This window comes from Oryzias melastigma, linkage group LG14 (assembly GCF_002922805.2).
Source record: "Oryzias melastigma strain HK-1 linkage group LG14, ASM292280v2, whole genome shotgun sequence".
In the NCBI taxonomy this organism is placed as follows: Eukaryota; Metazoa; Chordata; class Actinopteri; order Beloniformes; family Adrianichthyidae; genus Oryzias; species Oryzias melastigma.
The window spans coordinates 18,731,827-18,749,397 of NC_050525.1; the positions used below are offsets into that span (position 1 = coordinate 18,731,827).

The 17,571-nt window shown below is 35.9% G+C and overlaps 1 protein-coding gene and 1 long non-coding RNA gene across 4 annotated transcripts in view; one reads left to right on the forward strand and one right to left on the reverse strand.

Moving 5' to 3' along the window:
- Window positions 1-10,575, forward strand: part of LOC112141862 — an 18,698-nt gene extending 8,123 nt beyond the window's left edge. The window contains exons 3-5 of the long non-coding RNA XR_002918479.2: window positions 6,091-6,196; window positions 7,560-7,682; window positions 10,439-10,575. This is a non-coding gene — a long non-coding RNA (uncharacterized LOC112141862). The remainder of the gene's footprint in view (window positions 1-6,090; window positions 6,197-7,559; window positions 7,683-10,438) is intronic.
- LOC112141850 (synaptotagmin-like protein 2) overlaps window positions 1-15,846 on the reverse strand; it is an 18,251-nt gene extending 2,405 nt beyond the window's left edge. Inside the window, exons 1-14 of one of the 3 annotated variants that reach the window (XM_024265039.2) lie at window positions 15,464-15,846; window positions 13,814-13,971; window positions 13,509-13,605; window positions 12,133-12,193; window positions 11,941-12,034; window positions 10,463-10,849; window positions 7,515-8,846; window positions 5,633-5,697; window positions 4,967-5,071; window positions 4,701-4,870; window positions 2,258-2,360; window positions 1,739-1,900; window positions 1,579-1,663; window positions 1,395-1,500 (exon numbers count right to left, since the gene is read on the reverse strand). In XM_024265039.2, coding sequence (XP_024120807.1) covers window positions 1,395-1,500; window positions 1,579-1,663; window positions 1,739-1,900; window positions 2,258-2,360; window positions 4,701-4,870; window positions 4,967-5,071; window positions 5,633-5,697; window positions 7,515-8,846; window positions 10,463-10,849; window positions 11,941-12,034; window positions 12,133-12,193; window positions 13,509-13,605; window positions 13,814-13,971; window positions 15,464-15,564 — 3,026 coding nt within the window. In that variant the 5' untranslated portion in view covers window positions 15,565-15,846. Of the gene's footprint in view, window positions 1-1,394; window positions 1,501-1,578; window positions 1,664-1,738; window positions 1,901-2,257; window positions 2,361-4,700; window positions 4,871-4,966; window positions 5,072-5,632; window positions 5,698-7,514; window positions 8,847-10,462; window positions 10,952-11,937; window positions 12,035-12,132; window positions 12,194-13,508; window positions 13,606-13,813; window positions 13,972-15,463 lie in introns of all 3 variants that reach the window. The other 2 variants (XM_036215126.1, XM_024265019.2) reach the window with 2 other exon arrangements.
- Between the last annotated feature and the right edge of the window lie 1,725 nt (window positions 15,847-17,571).

Consider the following 17,571-nt stretch of genomic DNA (forward strand, 5'->3'; position numbering starts at 1 on the left):
GACTATTGACTTGCCTTCCTCCTCGTCGCTGAGAGCTTGGATTCTGCGCTCACGCAGGAGCTTATAGAGCTAGCATTAGTGGCGCAAAATTTCTCACCCAACTATCCATGAGCGGGCCAGGGCATGGGGAAAGAGGAGACTTATGAACGCCCATTACAGTATTTTGCATCATTAGTCTGAGCTTTTTCTAGTATCCGGTTTTCTGATCCAACGCGATTTGACTTAAGAAATATTCAGAAATGCAGTTTTAATTGTAAATTATTTGGTATACGCCTTCTATTTTAAGAAAAAAGAAAAAAGAACATGTTAAAAACACAAAAAAGATGATTTTCATTGGAGTGGATCTTTAAGGGATTGGATTAAGGGGTTTAACCACTAAATGGTTCACGAGTGCGGCTGTGTCTGCACCGCTCCCCCAGAGGATCCGTCAAATGCAGAGAACAAATTCCCAGTTGTGTGACCGCTAATGGGACTTTAACCTTAAAGTCTTTCATTGATACTTATTGATTAAGCAAAAATGTATTTTTACTTTGCAGCTGAATGATTTTGATTCACTGTTTGAAGATTTTTTTTCCTACTAAGCCTATTAAGTGATGTGATTTTAACAAAAAATGTCCAGAATTAAAATTTAAATGATCACAGAACAGTTTAAGATTGAAAAATAAATAGTTCATTTGACATTTATTGTTTCATTACAAAATAATCATTTTCACTAGAGCTGGGAATCAATTAAAAAAATTAACCAATTAATTGCAAACCTGAAAAAAAAATGTATCGTCATTGTATATGTTTTTTTTGTTACAGTATTTGCTTACACCTTATTATCTGCAAATAATCCCAACACAAAATCACACACAACATTTTACATTTAGAATGCTTGTTTTAAATTAGAGCTGTCAGTCAATTAAAAAATATCAGATTAATTACTTTTGGATTGTGATTAATCACAATTAATTGCAATGTTTTACTAGGCGATTTTTTACAACAATATATGACAGGTCAGAGAGAAAAGGTTTCCTTCATTTTAATTGTCTGAGATGTGGGCCACCTGCCTGCCTCGTACAGGTTTGACATTTTTTGCCCCCAGATATCCCATACTGACCCGTAAGGGGCTGTTGTGATTAAGACTTAAGTACTAACTATTAACAATTGTTTTTTGGTTTTTGTGTAAGTTACAGTTTCCCTAATTTTGATTTTTTTCTTTGTCTGTAATGTAGGTTAATTTGCCCATTGTCACCCCATTATTGTCAATCCTCAGCTGTTCGCTGCATTTACCAGTAGATAGATGTCTTCCTATTGATTCTACCAGCATCCACATCATAACATGTCTCATTTATTTTAATTTCAGGCTCATTTTTGCAGAATGAATGTACAGGAAAGTCTTCATTTCCTACCACTTCACAAATGGGTTGATCACAGATCCTCTCAGTGGAAGAAGATTCTTGCAGTCTTTCACCCAGATCTGGACCTCACCCATCTCTATTCTTGACGCTCCAGCGCCTGTAAACACAAACAGTTCATAAAAACAGACCTGATTGTGACACTAAAAAGAAAGTTTGAACCAAATCCACAACTCACTCTGTGTTGGCTGCTGCAGGAATCTTAGGGCAACTCTCATTTCTCCTCTGCTGTTCATCGACAGCGCTAAAACCTGCACTGGAGCCTAAAATTGAGCAGCTGGGGGTCAGTGAAACTGTAAAACCTGCTGCAGAATACTAAACCAACGTGAAGCTCTCACCTTCGCCTTGAGTGGATATTCGTTTATCTGAGTGTTGCTGAAGTCCCACACAGACAAATCCAGGTCCACCTCACCGAGGAAGGCGCTCCGCCCAAAAGAGTCTTTGTGACTCACTGTGACGTTCAGATGCTGAGTCTTTAACACCTCCATTGGGATTTTAAACTATGAAGCAAAAATATTTCCCCACAATTGATATACATTTATTTTAGTTTGATTTTTTTAATTGATAAAGTGTCAGTTCACAGATGAAAGAAACATCCAACCAAGCTGCAACAATAATCATAATCAACAAAAACCATGTTCATAAAAGTCTTTTATGAATATTTGCTCCATCAATCCTTATCAGAAACTGTTAAATGTTGGTGGAAAAACAGACTTTTTTTTATTATAAGACACAAAGAACAACTAAGTTTAACCCCACAACTGAATTTTCTTTAATGTAGACATTAAATAAAGGAAATGAATGAAATAAATTTGTTTAAAGCATCAATAGACATGAAGGGGTTAAAGTGTTCTCACCCCAAGGACTTCATTGTAGGTTGGATTTGTTGTTTTCTTCTTCACTGGGGTTTTTTTCTTGCCCAGCTTTGTTTTGTCAGGGAGAAGGTTGCATTTCACATACCTGCAAAAGCACGGCAGAGTAAGTATTATTATTAGTATTGAACATCAGATGACTGTGCACTCACTAAAGCACATTTAATGACAAAACAAGACAAATTTCCATATGTTTGCAAACACATGTGTGAACTAAAACATGGTTGTTTTATTCTTATAAGAGAAAACTGAAGACATGATGAGTTTGATACATCTTAGCGTAACACCAACTTTACAGCTATTAAAAGAACACAAAAAGCAAACATATAAACACATTTTAATCATCAGCCTTTAAGACAAGAGAGAGTATTACCGAAAATGTAGGGTTTTAAACTTTAATCACTGCATGAGAAACGTGGGCGTACTGCTCCACTCTGAGCTGAATTTGATGCCACATACTAAAGATGCTGCTAAAACAGGAATTAAAAAAATACTTCCAGATTCCGTCCATTCCTGTCTCCTGCCAGCATCTTGATGCTTTTATTTTTATTAGGTTCAATTATTACAATTATTACCACTGCACTAAATCCAACGAGGACCGGGAGCAGGAGTACGTTACACTGGTTTGGAAAGTGCTACATGGTTCCCTGCTTGTTTCAGAACTGATTTTATGATTCTTTTAATAGTCTTCTTTTTAAAGTGATTTGCATTTAAAGTATGATACTGTTTCAGCTTTAAGTTTTTCTTAAAATAAGTATTTGTTGTGTTGTGGCGATGTATGTGTTAACAGAGTTTAAAGGATGGATTGGATTTTTACTATAATTCTTAATTCTGTTAAGTGTTTTTAGCACAAATATGATTTTTATAAATACATTTTGACGGATTTAAAAGTGCATTAGTGCACGCCCTATGCTTCACAAGTAAAAGTGCACATTCGCCCAAACGCCTTAGTAGCGATGACAAAAGTAACACCTGCTACCTCACAGACATGTGACCTGAAGGATCCAGCTGCTGGTGTGAATGATTGCATGCTGCCTGCAGCAGTGAGGTCAGACAGCTGCATTCGTATGGAGTGGTCCGGCCCCTCCCATCGGGGGGAAATACAGCAGGTTAAGCTGCTTAAAGGAGTGAGATGGTTTTACAAAGTGGAGTTGGAGTGGAATCTTAATCCCTTTACGCAGGCCGGATTGAGGGTGCTACTATGAGAGTGCTACTGAGCGTGAGGCTGAAAGGGAACCTTTTTGCTTTTCAGGAGAAACAGTCCACATTCGGAGTGTCAGCTTTATCCGGTTTATAGCAAGCTGGGTTCTGATGTTTTGAGGAGCTACCCAAAACCCGTTTGAAACAGATTCTTGTCTCTGGCATTAGGAAAAGATGTCATTTTTATTCACAAATAAAGTTTTTTTGTACTGATATCTACAAGCTGTGAGGCTTTAATCAGTAGGAAGTGGGTGTTTTCCCGGGAATTCCAGTTATCCAATGGATCACAGCCCGTTTCCGACTTTTAATCCTGACCTGAGAAAGCTGAGCTGTCCAAGTAAAAGTCCTAAAAGGACGGGTGTGAAAGGTCAGGGGTCACATGACGGCTCCACAGGGGTTCACTCCGATGAAATGGGGTTTTTAACATGTTCTCGTGGCATTTTTTCTGATGATGGAGAGCATATATAAAGAAAATTAAGACTAAAAATGGATCACTGGAAATCACACATCCATCCATCCATCCCTTCTCCCCTCACTATCAGCCAATCAATCCATCCTTCCTTCATTTAGATTCAAGCAGGACTTGTAAAAGAAATGTCTTGAAAAAGGTAGTTTGTTGAATGATGTATTCATTCATCTATCTATTCGTTCCTTAATCCTAACATTCATCCACCCACCCCTCTTTCTCTCCATCCATTCATTCATCCACCCCTCCCTTCCGTCATACATCCATCTTTTTATAATTTTAAAAATGGTGAATTTTTTTTTTTTTTAGAAATCTTTCCATTAATGTTGGACTTTAGTGCATTCAAGTCATTTGCAGTGGATTTCATTGACAGACAACAACTGAATTGCACCTGTTTTTTTATGACATAACCAAAGTGAAAGGAACATAATGAAGTGGATAAGTCAAAATGGACATAAACGGACAAATATATGAACTCATATTTAATTCAATTGTGCCACATTATTAGAATTAATTTGAAGTCAATTTAGTATTTTTGCAATAAAAGTCAACTTTACTAACCAGCAGCATCACAACACCACTTTAGATGACACCATGTTTTCATCGACAAGCTTGAACTTGGTGTGTATTGATTTCATTGTTTCTCAAAACCTCCTCGACTGGATGTGCAAAAGAAAGTTTTTCAGATTGTAACCAGTGTTACCAGACAAATGTATTCTGTTTTTCTTTTTCCGCTTCATAACATTTATGAGAAAGACTTACGGGTCGGTACGGTTCTTCTTGGTGTCGCCCACAGCCAGACCCCTGCAGAGCACCACAAAGATCTGAAGCTCTCCGAGCTTCTGGATGTAGGTCAATGCAAACTGGATGCTTCCCTGAACTTCAGTGTCTCTGACGTCTGCAGAGCAGATGCTGTTCAGGCTGCTGCTCATCTGTTCATTCACAAAAAAGAGGTTTAGGAACTAATTAAACTCATTCTGACTCGTCTGTTGGATATAAATAGAATTCAGTGAGGTGTGCTGACACACAGGAGACATGGAGTCCATTTCTGAGGGGAAGCTCATGTCAGAGATGGAGCTGTTTGTGTTCCTTCTGTGTCCAAAGCTGGTCTCAAAAGTGTTGTCATTGGATCTCTAAGAAAAAACACAACAAACAAACGAGATGACATCTAACCTATAGATGTGTCCCAAAGGACAAATATGGAAAAACAGGGTTAAGTTAGGAAATATTTCTTTTTAAGAGGGCTTCCAAGTTTAAAGCAGAAGACTCACAAAGGGAAAAAAATAACTGCTTATTTTTCACTGGATGTGTGACATACATGTTATAATTTGCACATGTGAGTAAGTGTGTATATATGTGTGGGTTTACACATTTGTGTAGATTCAAATGCTGGTGTTTCCATTTATTTTTTCTATTGATATAGACCAACCTGTTTGTACACCAAATCCAGACTTTCCCTTAAATATTAAAAAGTTTTAAATATCAAATAAATATCAGTTAAAGAGTTGAATATCAAATTTAATTCTTAAAAATATAATAGAATATATAAAGTAATTTAATATTTAAAGAAAAAAAAAAATATTCTCATGCAACCTTTTCTATTTTTTCTTGATGTTGAAGTTTTTTGTTTTCTCTCAGTGTTTTTTTTCCTTCTATATATCCACTATTTCCAGAAAACCACATGTGACATTTACCTGATCCAGCTGAAGAGGAAGAGAATAGCTGATCTTCATTTTCTTTGACCTGGAGGGACTTAAAGCTGTTTTTGGAAGATAAAAGAGAAACATGGAGAAAATGGCTTTTTACTACATTACAATGAGCAAAACTAAAAAACTGCTCCTAAACCCCATTAACACAATTCTTTTATCATTTTTTTTTACTTTTTTTTTCTTTTAAGGTAAACTCAACTTTTAAAGGTGTTTTTTAAATTGTTAATAACCTAAAAAAAAGGAAAAACTACACAAGCTGAAATGTACAAACGTTTCATACTTTTGTAGAATTTTTATCGACAAAAACAAGCATTAACGGTGAATTTAGCATCTAATATCAAATTCTATTTGATATCTATGAAACTTCCTATCTCATTAGCATGATCCAAACTTTCCTTAAAAATCTATTAAATTTAACATGGTCCTTGTTTTCTGCCCTGCAGTTCATCGCCATTCCACTAGGGGTAGTAAAAGGGATTCTCCCAGGTCATTTCAAAATGGCAGCTTCCATGAAATCATGAAAAGACTTTTGGCGGGAAATGCTTCATGGTGAGAATAACGCATATTTTTTAATTTAATTTAATTTTTTTAACTACTTTATGTATTGAAAAAAACAATATTGATAATTCATTGTTTAAAATGCAGTTATGTCATGTTAAAAATGTGTGAATCTTTTTTTTTTTTTACTGAACACTTATGTGAATATTTTTGCATCTTAAAGTAACATTGTTGTAAGCAAAAACCACACAGTGTAAAATACTATTCACAGCTATATCTAGTAAAAAAAAATGACAAAGTCAACCTTTTTATTGTGGATTTTATTAAAGGGTTTAAAAAACATCTTGATTCCAAAATGTGTGAATTTTCCTGTCAATTTTTTGATGTAGTCGGGTTTAAAGGGTTAAATCACATCAGACTCACTGTAGTGGGTTAAGTCGCTGTGATTTGAATAATTTGTTAGACTTGTTCTAAAGATGTTTAATTCTTTCTGAGTCATAAATTTTGAGTCACGTGTTGAAACGCTCTGCTGGGGTTAGTCTGGGGTTGGGATTGGGTCTTAACTACTTTGCAGCTGGGTTTTCCATCTGTGTCTTAGATATAAAAAATAGATTTTTGGAATGTCTCACGCCCACTTCTTAGAGTCTCACTGTAGAGTTGTCTGGTGATGGAATTGTAAAATAAAATAAAGTGTGGGCTTTCTTCCGACAATGCTGAAGAAGACAAACTTAGCGAGGTAAGTTTGTCTTCTTTTGTATTGTTTCTTCATAGTGACGCTAATGTGTTGGATCTCTTCATGATGCTATGTTCACATCAAGCTAGGAAACGTGAAATCAAGTGACCACTTCCAAAAAAGTCTGAGTAAATCTGCGTTCCGGGCTTACGCATTCAAAACTTGTAGATGAGTACGTTTTTAAGTCAGGTTTCTGGTTTTGTGTACAAAAACACACAACCATAGAGGGTGTATTGAAAATTAAACCATTTGAACTTTGACCAATTAGAGACTTGGCTTTGGTAGTGACGTATGGGTAGTGCTCTCATAAAAACACAGAAGTGCCAAATGATCATGAAGGAGAAATTAATAATTTCTCATATCGGAATAGAGCTGTAAAAGAAAAAGCGAGATTTTAAACGTTTGCACCACTTTGACATTTTGCAAAAAGCCTTGTCCAACTTTGAGTATGTGTCCTAGTATCAAGTAAGCGACGTTCTAGTGTGAACACAATATCTTAAAAGCTTATTCAAGAGCTTGTTCAGTGCGTGATTCAACACACCACACATACGCGGTGTGAACGTAGCATTACTGTCTTATTTAACCAAACCCTGTCTCATCTTTGTTTTACAACAAGTGAAGAGTCAGAAGACGTACCCGCACTAACGGTGGTGTTGGTTTGCTCCCTCTGCTTTCTCACAGGAGAGAAACTTTCCTTCTGTCTGGACTCTTGTGCGACCTTCCCTTTGGGAACAATGTCTATCGGAAAGCTCTTCAGTGGAGACTCTCTCAGCCTGGACTCCTTAGCACTCGAGGATTCCTGAGGTAAAACGTTGGGGTGGTAGGTTTTACTTGGACTCTTTCTGATTTTGTCAAAGTTGTCTCTCGATTTCGGGAACTGCAATTTACTGAAATTTGGGGATCTTTCTCGAGACTCATTGTCCATCTTCTGTTCATGAGCTTCCACACCCTTAAAGCTGCTCATCTGTGAGCAGTCTGAAAGGAGGCACTCTTGAGGATTGATTTGATCTACGTACTCCTCAGATGTTTCTCTATTTTCAGAGGAACCTGGGTTGTCTTTGACAAAGGAACTGCTCAAACCTTCCTCTGGAGATGTGGTTTTCTTGTCCTTTAGGTGTTCTGACATGCCCTCATGAGGAATGGACCTGGGTTTAGTAAGAACCAGACTGCTGTTGACTAGAAGAGGAGGAACAGGACTGTCTTCTGGCTCAGTTATCTTTAACTCAGTTGCTAAGAGAGAATCGTCCTCAAAGATGAACACTGGGCTAGCTCTATACGTCCCGTCGTCTTGCATCATGTAAGTCTCCATCTGGGATGGGACATCCTTCTCTTTAGTTCTGTCTGCTGTGTCTTTCTGGTGTCCAGTTTGAGATGAGAAGCTGTCTCTCACATTGGGGTTTTTATGGATGCTGTAAAAATGAACAATCTTGCTCTTGGTTTCGTGCTTCACCTCCTGTCCAGTAGAGGATAAATCAATGCTCTTTTTTTCTGTCATCCATGAAGTCTTCAGATTGGGTTTTCTCTTTATTGCCTGAGCTTGGTTCTTTGACCCCTCTTGTAGATTATCTACATCTAATGAAGTCATTGTTTCTTTAAATGGACGGTTCTGCAGCACTGCCAGCTGCAGTGACCTGATTTGTGAGATCTGAGTCGACTGTACTTCTTGTTTATGAGATTTCTTCTCGATCTCATCTTCAGCTGGTGTACAGGACATCTGCTCCTTCCTCTTCAAACTATCTCTTTGACATTTGCTTTCTTTCTTTGGGGGAAGAACCTGAGGTGAACTTTCAGAGTTGTGTTCGGGGGCCGAGGTGACGTCTGAGCTGTCCTCAGGTGATTGAACACAGCGTTCATCTGAACTGCTCCTGGCTTTAGCAAAGAAGGGACGTTTCTCTGGCTCCTCCAAAGCAGAAACACAGCTGGAAGCTGCAGGGATTATCGGCTCAAAGTAACACTGCTCACAGACATCTGCAAAGAAAGACGGATTATTCATGTACATTTCACCCTCTAAATACTTGACAACATAACTGCCAACTGTTCTCTGTGTGTGTGCATGTGTGACCCGGTGTTGGGGTTTTATTTGTTCTACTAGCCAGAACAGTTTCACAGATAAAGGCTAGTTTTTCAACAAAGCTACTTCATAAATGAAGGAATATTTTTAACTGGCCAGTAGTCTGCTGAAAAAATACGAATGAACAGTTTCGACCTGTGTTTGTAGAAGTGTATTGTTCTGTGTAATGAAAGTTCAAGAAAAGGGATAATATTGGTTTTCTTTTACTTTTACTAAATGTATTAGTAGAACTTTAAAGTAATTTGAGTTACACCTGTATTTGCAGAATTTTCCCTAGCTCTGTAAGGACCTGGGTCCAAATATGGGCTATTGGGGCGGACTGAAGTGTTATGCTACATACATACCAGGCATGTGAATCTTGTTTAAGAACGCGTAAAACATGCATTGTTAAATGTGCGTTTAGCGCATGGCATTCACATTAAAGTGTCACTACCTTATACAAGGGAATGTCAACCACGAACAGGTGGAAAAGGCAAAAAAAGGCAAAATATGGAAGAAGTGTAAATTTTGTGAATTTTGCTCCAGGCTTTTTCTTTTACAGCTCTATTCCGATATACAAAGAACTTGGAGTCATATAATTATTTCCCCCTATGACATCAATTTTCAAACAGTTGGCATTTCAGTGAATTAAAAAAGACCATCACTGCTAAATTTGAATCCTTAATTGGTCAAAGGAACTTTCAATGAAAGCGTGGTTTGTACGTAAAGCCCGAACCTTGCAAGGCGATGCGTGAACGCAAGAATTTTAAACGCAGAAGCCCGAAACGCGCACATACATGCATTTACATAAATTTTCATTGGAAGTAGTTACTTGAATGTACAATGCTGATCGTAAGCAAGAGTTTTGTTGAATCCAGCCACCTTGCAATCACTGAAACACACATTTGAGCTCAAGCTAGATCTACACAGTTGATTTTTACTAAATCCTTTCCGGAAGTCATTTAGAAATTTAACCAGCTCCTAGTGGTCAATTAAGGAACTACAACAGATTGTAAAGGACTTAAATTTGACACAGGCAAGGAAATCAACCACAACAGCAAACAATAATCAGTCAACATTGTATGTGAGAATTTCAAATTTTAGTGCTAAAGCTGTATAATAAGGCCTCTATGGCAAAAGGGGCAAATGAAGAGTCAGCATGTCATTGTTCTCAGTCTGTCAAAGCCTCTTGACCTCTGTCTGCTGCAGGTCAGACGTTGCTTTTGGGACTTCACCCCCTACAAAAACTGTCCATGTGTTACATTCTGTCGCAAAAGCTTAAAACCTAAAAGACAATACTGCAGATTTCTATCACTATACTTATGTATATATAAATTACCATCATATTTCACACAAAGTAATTTTTTTTTAAAGTAATCAATTTAAATTGTAGTAAGCTGCTAGATTCATCAGAATTATGAAAAAGGCCAAAGAAAACAGTCAAATATAAAAACAGGAATGATTGTTAGACATCGAAATGTTGAGATGTTTTGTTCTTTCTTTCTTTTAGGTCTACATGAAAATCGATTCTTACCACCAAAGTTGTGATGATGGCAAATGTCATGCTTCTGGATATCCACTTCCTGTGAGTCATCCTGACTCGGCTGAGGACTGGATCTGCCTGTCCCAGTGATTGTACTGATCTCAATGGCACTGGTGTTTTTTGCCTCAGAAGAAGTGAGAGATTTGATATTTTGGGTACTCTTTTCTTGAATATTCTGCAAGTCCTCCATGACGCTGTGACCTAAAGTCTCCCGTTTCTTGTGTACTTCCTGGCTCTGAGCGTCCAGGTGAGAACACGGAGACACAGTGGAGATGGAAGCAGACGGGTTCTTGAGGATGACGTGCACTTCGGCTGAACTTGTGCATCTGCCATGTGACCCATCCTGAGAATTCATACTCAGTTTTGTTGTTTCAAGAGCTGGAAATGAAACAAATGCATCCTCTTTGACTGTGTTATCCTCTGTCTTTAGCTTATGCAGAGAAGTGTTTGATATGAAGCTGTCAGGTGATATTCTGGTCTCTAAATGAAGCGAATTGTAAAGAAAAACAAGCAAAAATAAAGGACATTAGTTTAAGGGTTAAGTTTCCTCCAGTGTGTAAATAAAAAAATAATGAAATTAACAATTTACTCAATTTACAGGAAATTACTATAATTGTATTTAACAAAAGTTAAACCTAAAACTTTACTTTTTTAAATCGATTGAAATTAATTAAACTATTAGATTTCAGGAAATGTAAAATGACATCACTACTGTTTTTCTGTGCCTTCATCAGATTATGCTATTGCCGGCAGAAACCACCACAGCAGCTCACATCTGCCCTCTGGTGTCTATTGAGGGAAATGCAGCTGTTTTAAGTGCTGAAATCTCAAAACAATGAAAAAAATTGTAATCCCATGGATTAAATTTACTGTTTTTGTTTGTATTTATTAGTCTTTTATCTAAGCTTTAAAATTGTAATTTGACTTTGTTTATAAGTACAAAAATACTGTGTTTTATTTTTACTTTTGTGTACATTAGTTTAAGTGTTTCTTCTTTAATCTGGTGCACACAAGAAAGTATTTTTTTTAAAAACTTCAATGTATTTTTTTAGGAGCTCCATAATGCAATATGTGCAAAAAAGGACATTTTTAAAAGTCAAATCATTTTTAGATAAAGAAAGGTTGTCTCACAGATGAAATAGGTGTTTAGTGTGGTACCAGAAAAGTAAAAACAAGTTTGTTTTTTAAGAATGTATTTTTTCCACATAACTTCTTCCTCTTATGAAGTATTTAGGAGTCATACAGTTCAGATTAGCACATTGGAATGTTTTTCTCTCTAACACTATGCTTTGACTGATAAACTGGCTCTGAAACTTTCCCTTGAGAAAGTTCAGGTTATATTTTAACTGACTCGCTCCAAAAGGATGAAAAGAATCCTGGATGTCACTCAGATTTACATGAAAGAGAGTAACAGTACTTTGATTTCATGTTTAACATCTGATGACAAAGAAGACATTTACACTCACCACCTTTCTGTGTCAGACATTGATCTTCTCTTGCATCCACTAACTGAGGATCTTGTTTTTTTAAAGCAAGCTGATCGCCAAATGGGTTTTCTCTCCTCTGTATAGATGAGAATAATGCAAAAATAAATAAATAATCTAAATTAACATAGATTGTCACTTAACTAAATTGTTTTCTATTACAATGAAGATCCCCACCTTCAGAGGAGATCTTAAACCAGCTTGAGTGTTCTTCTCAGCTTCATAAGGACTCTGAAACCTGCGGAGAAAACACATTTTTCATTCTTAGAGGGCAAATTGTACACAAAAACTGTAGTAGAAGATCCATTTTAAAAATTCCAATTCTGCCCCTCAACAGTTTTAAAATGGTCTTTTCTGACGTCCATGGAGAATTTATTAACTATTTGCTTTTAGTCAAGCATGTAAAAATCTATAAATTATATCAGAGTACTTAAATAAAATAGCTATAACAACAAGAAAAATGAATATATACTTGTATGTGAAATGTCAGCAAAAAGCTCACATTAAAAGGTAACTTTGGTACTTCATGTTGCCTCAAAGATTTCTAAATTCTGTCACAACATTGATCTAAGCTTTTACAACCAAATTTCATTAAAAAAAATATATTTGGTGAATTTATTATTTCTTCACAGCATTCAGGTACTGTTAAAATGGTGTTAATTAATTAAAATATTTCAAACCACAACCCATATTCCTTTATTACATTGTTTTAGTTTGATCGTTTTTACAATCTTGTATTTTTCTCAATAATTTTTATCAATAAAATTTTTTAAATATTTGTCATTGTTGTTTTTTGTGATGCTTTCATTTGATAAAATCTAAATTTTTTTTTTGACTATTTTTATTATTAGAGATTCTTTGTCTCTGCTTCCATTATTCCATGTAAAATGAAGCTTTGACTCGACTTGTCTTGGGAAGCGGTGCATGCTTGAAGAGGATTTACGATCCCGCCTCGCTCAGCAGCAGAGGTAAACAGGAGCATGTGACATTTGAAAGAAGATTAAAAGATCCATGGGGCCCGTTTCTCGGTAACCCTTGAAGTGTGCATGTTCACAGAAAGAATTACCTCAACTTACGAGCAACTTCAAAATAATGGAAAAAAAGAAAAAAAAAGAAACACAGAGGCACTCAAAACATCTAGAACATTTGACCATTATTACAAAGAGGAGACATTAAAAACAAAGCCTTTGCCAAGTGTTGAACGAATATTATATTATTTTAATAAAATTAAATAAAAGCAGCATCTCTTTTGGTTAAAAAAATCCCTTAGCTTTACAGATTTTGACAAATATTTTACTTTTTTAAAGTGAAAATCAACATTTTTAATAAAATCTATTCATTTCAGGGCCACCGTGTTGCTGGAGCCTATCCCATCTACCTTTGAGTCTCTGGGCCGGTTTTTCAGTGTTGAAGCAGACTTCCTACAATGAACCTGCATCCCTAAGTGATCTTTTTTTTTTAAATCTTTTTGTTTCTTGACATTTATCTTCCCACTTCAGATAAAATGTAGGCTGTGAGAGTATAGAGTCTGCCTTTAACTCATCTTTACTCACCCGTCAGTGCAGAGCTCAGGCTCAGGAGGGAAGAGTTCCTCTGTATCTTCACAGCTTGTGAAGCTGCTGCTTTTCGCCAACACATAGGAGGCCTTCACTGTAGCATAAATCACATGGTTGTTGTCAAAAACAACACATAAATATCCAGACGACGTCTCTAAAGCCATCCAACAAAAATCACATTTAGTTGATCCCCACATGTGTTTATTTTTAATAAAACTCGTGCCGAAATTTGGGTCTTAAAAGAAAAACAGACTTTTGAATCAGTGTTTTTTTTTTTTTTTTTTTTAAGTATATTGACTCACTTATAGTCAGGGGCTGATGCCGCCTGTCAGCCATGGAGGCCATGATGATGTCAGAGCCGTGGATGCGGTCCTGATGGCGAAGCTGCTTGGTTTGGTAGAACCATTCTCCGGTCAGGAACTTCAGCTGACTTTTATCACTCACAGTTTTCTGCAGCGTTCTGACAGCAGACGATGAAAGTAGAAACAGATTGTTTCCTCCAACATCTTTCAAATGTCATTTTATCAAGCTTTCAAATCAATAAAACGGGTGAATTTAGCTTTTATGATGACATTTAAACAACAAAAACTGCCTTTGTAAAAGCCTTTAGATCCATTAAATGCAAAATAAGTATTGTTAAGAGGATTTTTTGTTTGCTTATAATATTTTTTACCTGCAGAGTTTTAGTTCATGGCTTACACACATTTCTGTGATAATGCAGAGACCGTGGATCAACTTTATTTTTATTTTACAGCTGTCATGTTGGGAGGATCTGCAGCTGAAAAACATTTGTACACAAAAATCTTCTCAGACATGATTTAACAACATTGGCTGTTACTTTTATGTATTTATTTTATTTGTAAAAATTATGAAATGTGTTTAATAACTAAAGAAAAACTCCAACCCTTGTAAGAAATTTTGAACAAAACAGGTCCCCTATAAACAAGTAAAAAATATTAGAATTTTTGAATAGCCAAAAAATCTGTTAATCTTGTAAGAATTAAAATGTTTTCTTGAACTAATTTTTTTAAACTTTCTTGATTTTTCTTAGAATTCAGAAAAACATATACATATATTTTTTTCATAAAACTCTTTTTACTTTCTTAAGATTCTGTTTATGCAGTGCAAAGATGGAGGTTTTTAAGGATCTTTAGCACAAAAAAAGGACTTTTTAACAGTTTTTCTCCACAGTTTCTGTACTGTTTTGAGTTTTTTTTATTCATTGTTAAAGTAAAACAGTTTCCGTGCTCCATTTCAGTTTTGTGAGGGCCTGTTTTCACAGGCAGACACCATAGATCTATTGTGGGAGCAGTTTATTGTTCACAAAAACAAAATATCCCTTTTTTTAGCTGAGCTTTAAAGAGCTTACTTCAGTCCTCCTCTCTGTGGTGTATCATATTAGTCTGCTTAAAGGCCCACTCTAATAGAAATAGTATTTTTGGTGGTTTTAACATGTTCTTGTAGCATTTTTCTTATGGAGGAGGGCATATATAAACAAAATTAAGCTTATAAATAGTGTTTTTTGAGTATTTATCCAAATCGTGCTCCATTCCATTCGGATGCATCCACTTGTAGACAACTAAATCCATGTACGTCTTTGTTTTCCTCGTCCGAGCTGGAATCTGGATTAAAACTATAAAGCTAGATTGCTCCAGTGTTGCTCGCCCTTCTTGCTGCATTGCTAATGTTAGGTTGAGGGTGTGAGGGTCTGTAAGCTAGCAGGAGGGATTGTAAAAAAGGGATAATGGGAAGTGAGAGCAGGCTCACTCCACTCCAACAACTCAGAGGCAAATTTCTATTAATCTCCTGCCACTGTGCAGAAAATGTCCTAAAAAATGACACAGGTTTTCATTATTTTGTCTAAAAATAGCGTCATAATTTAAAAAATTCTTTCATAATTGATCTAAAGATAGTCAGTGTGAGCCTTAAAGTGAGTAAACTGAGGGACTCACTCGATGCGCCGTTCCTCGGTCTGCTTCAGCTCTGCGTCTCGTTTCAGGACGGCCAGGATGCAGTTTTGTTCCTCTTCTGTCAGGAAGCTCAAGTCAATCATGATCCTCTCTTTTCCTTTCTTCCAGTGAGGATTTCTGCTTTTCCTTTTAGTCTAACAGCTGGACTTGACTATTTCCTCAAGCTGAATCATCTGAGCCTTTAAGAGAAATCAGAAGAAGACAGCAGAGGACGTAAAAGCAAGCTCGATTTTTAGTTTTTCCTTCCAAAACACAGAATTTTCTGCTTTTTGCAGACCAAACTAACATGTTCAAACAACAATTGTGGATAAATTTCAGTTTAATCAACCTATTGTTCTACTTTGACTTTGTTGCAATGAATGCAATCTTGTACCTTCTTGACATGGCAATGAAAAAGTTTCACTAATCTTGTGAAAAAGGAGGAAGAAATTCTTGTTTTTGTAGTAATCCTGTGTAAGTCTCATGTGTGAGTGAAGTATTTCTTATGAAATGTTACACAACAGCTTAAAAAAACCCAGCAAAAAACAAAATCTGATCTAGTTAAAGTCACATATTTCTCTCCATTGTGGTCAGACGTAAAAACAAGTAAATCTCTGACTGAGTGTGAACATTTTTCAGGAATGCTCACATGTTCTTCAGTTAATTCAGCAAAGCCTTCAAACAGCTAAATCTTTCTGAGGAATGCTGCTGGGTCTTTCCCATTGGGAAGAGATGAGGGAATTTTTCCTAAAATAGGGAAGTTCTCTGTTTTTACTGATGTGCAGAATACGACAGGTGTGCAACGGTTGCATCACAGCTGAACAGGAAATGTGCAAAAGTATTTCTGATTTTGAATTAAAAAAAACTCTAAAAGGCTCTGATGTGGATTTCTTTCAAAGTCACATAAGATGAAGCTATGATTGAGCTCTTCATAAAAAACATCTTACTTTGGAAAAAATGATTTTTTTTTTTTGGTTGAAATAAACAAATTTAAATAGATTAATAACAAAATCATCCATGTCACTGGGTTACAAAGTTTCCTATTTTTCAGAGGCAACTGTTCCCCAAATCAAATGTAGTCATACTGTGATATAGAAGAAAAAAATTGATTAAAATAATTACAAATATTTGCATTGATTATTTTTGTTTAATTTGAGTGCCAGAAAAATATTATATAAAGTGGAAGAAAAACAGTTTCTGCAAATGCTGTTCATTCACGAGCCAAAAGATCAACTACAGTACATTAACTGATATAACCTTTTCATAAAAAACAGATTTATTTGACAAAATATTTCAAATTTTTATAGAAAATTGTGGGATCAGATCAAATAGTAACCTCTTCATCGCAAAGCAGATGTTCGGTTTTAGTGAAACTATTTTTCCAATATATCCTGAACAGAGAAACACAAAAACAAAGACAAAAAAAAGGTACAGTGAAGCCAGAGACAAAGTAAAAAGGAAGTCTCACCTCGCTTTGTGGCTCCTTGCAGTTTGATCATTAAAGCTCTAAATGAATCAGAGCTGCTGTGGGTGGGAGGAGCTTCAAACATTACTGAAGGTTACATTTTTCTGCTTAATGTCACAATGTTTTAACGTCAGGACTGCAGGTTTGGCTGAAGACTGTGTAACAAAGTGCAGTAAAGCTGTGTAACTGCATGGTCTACTGTCATACTGAGACGATCATTTTAATTTACTAAATAAATTATTGGTTTAAATCCACCCCCTGGTATTGACACATAAAAGTTAATTTACCTACTTTGCCTTTTTAAGACTAAATGCTTAATAATGTGTTTTTAAGGATTTGTTAAATTAGCTTTCTTGCACTTAAAATTAATCTACAGTGCTTCTGTGATTTAGTACTAAAAAATTAAATAAAATGTACTTCAAACAGCAAAGTAATTCACCATTAACATAAAAATTAACGTATATATTGCTAAGATTTGGAAAAAAAAATTACACTTTGACTTGAAGCTGTTTAAATTAATGGTTTATACTTTGAACAAATACTCTTTAAATCATCTAAGTCATCATTAATTAATTTAGCCCTTTTTATCACCACTTCTTGACCTAAGGGATAACATCGTTTAAGTGTTCTACATTGCTAAAAATTG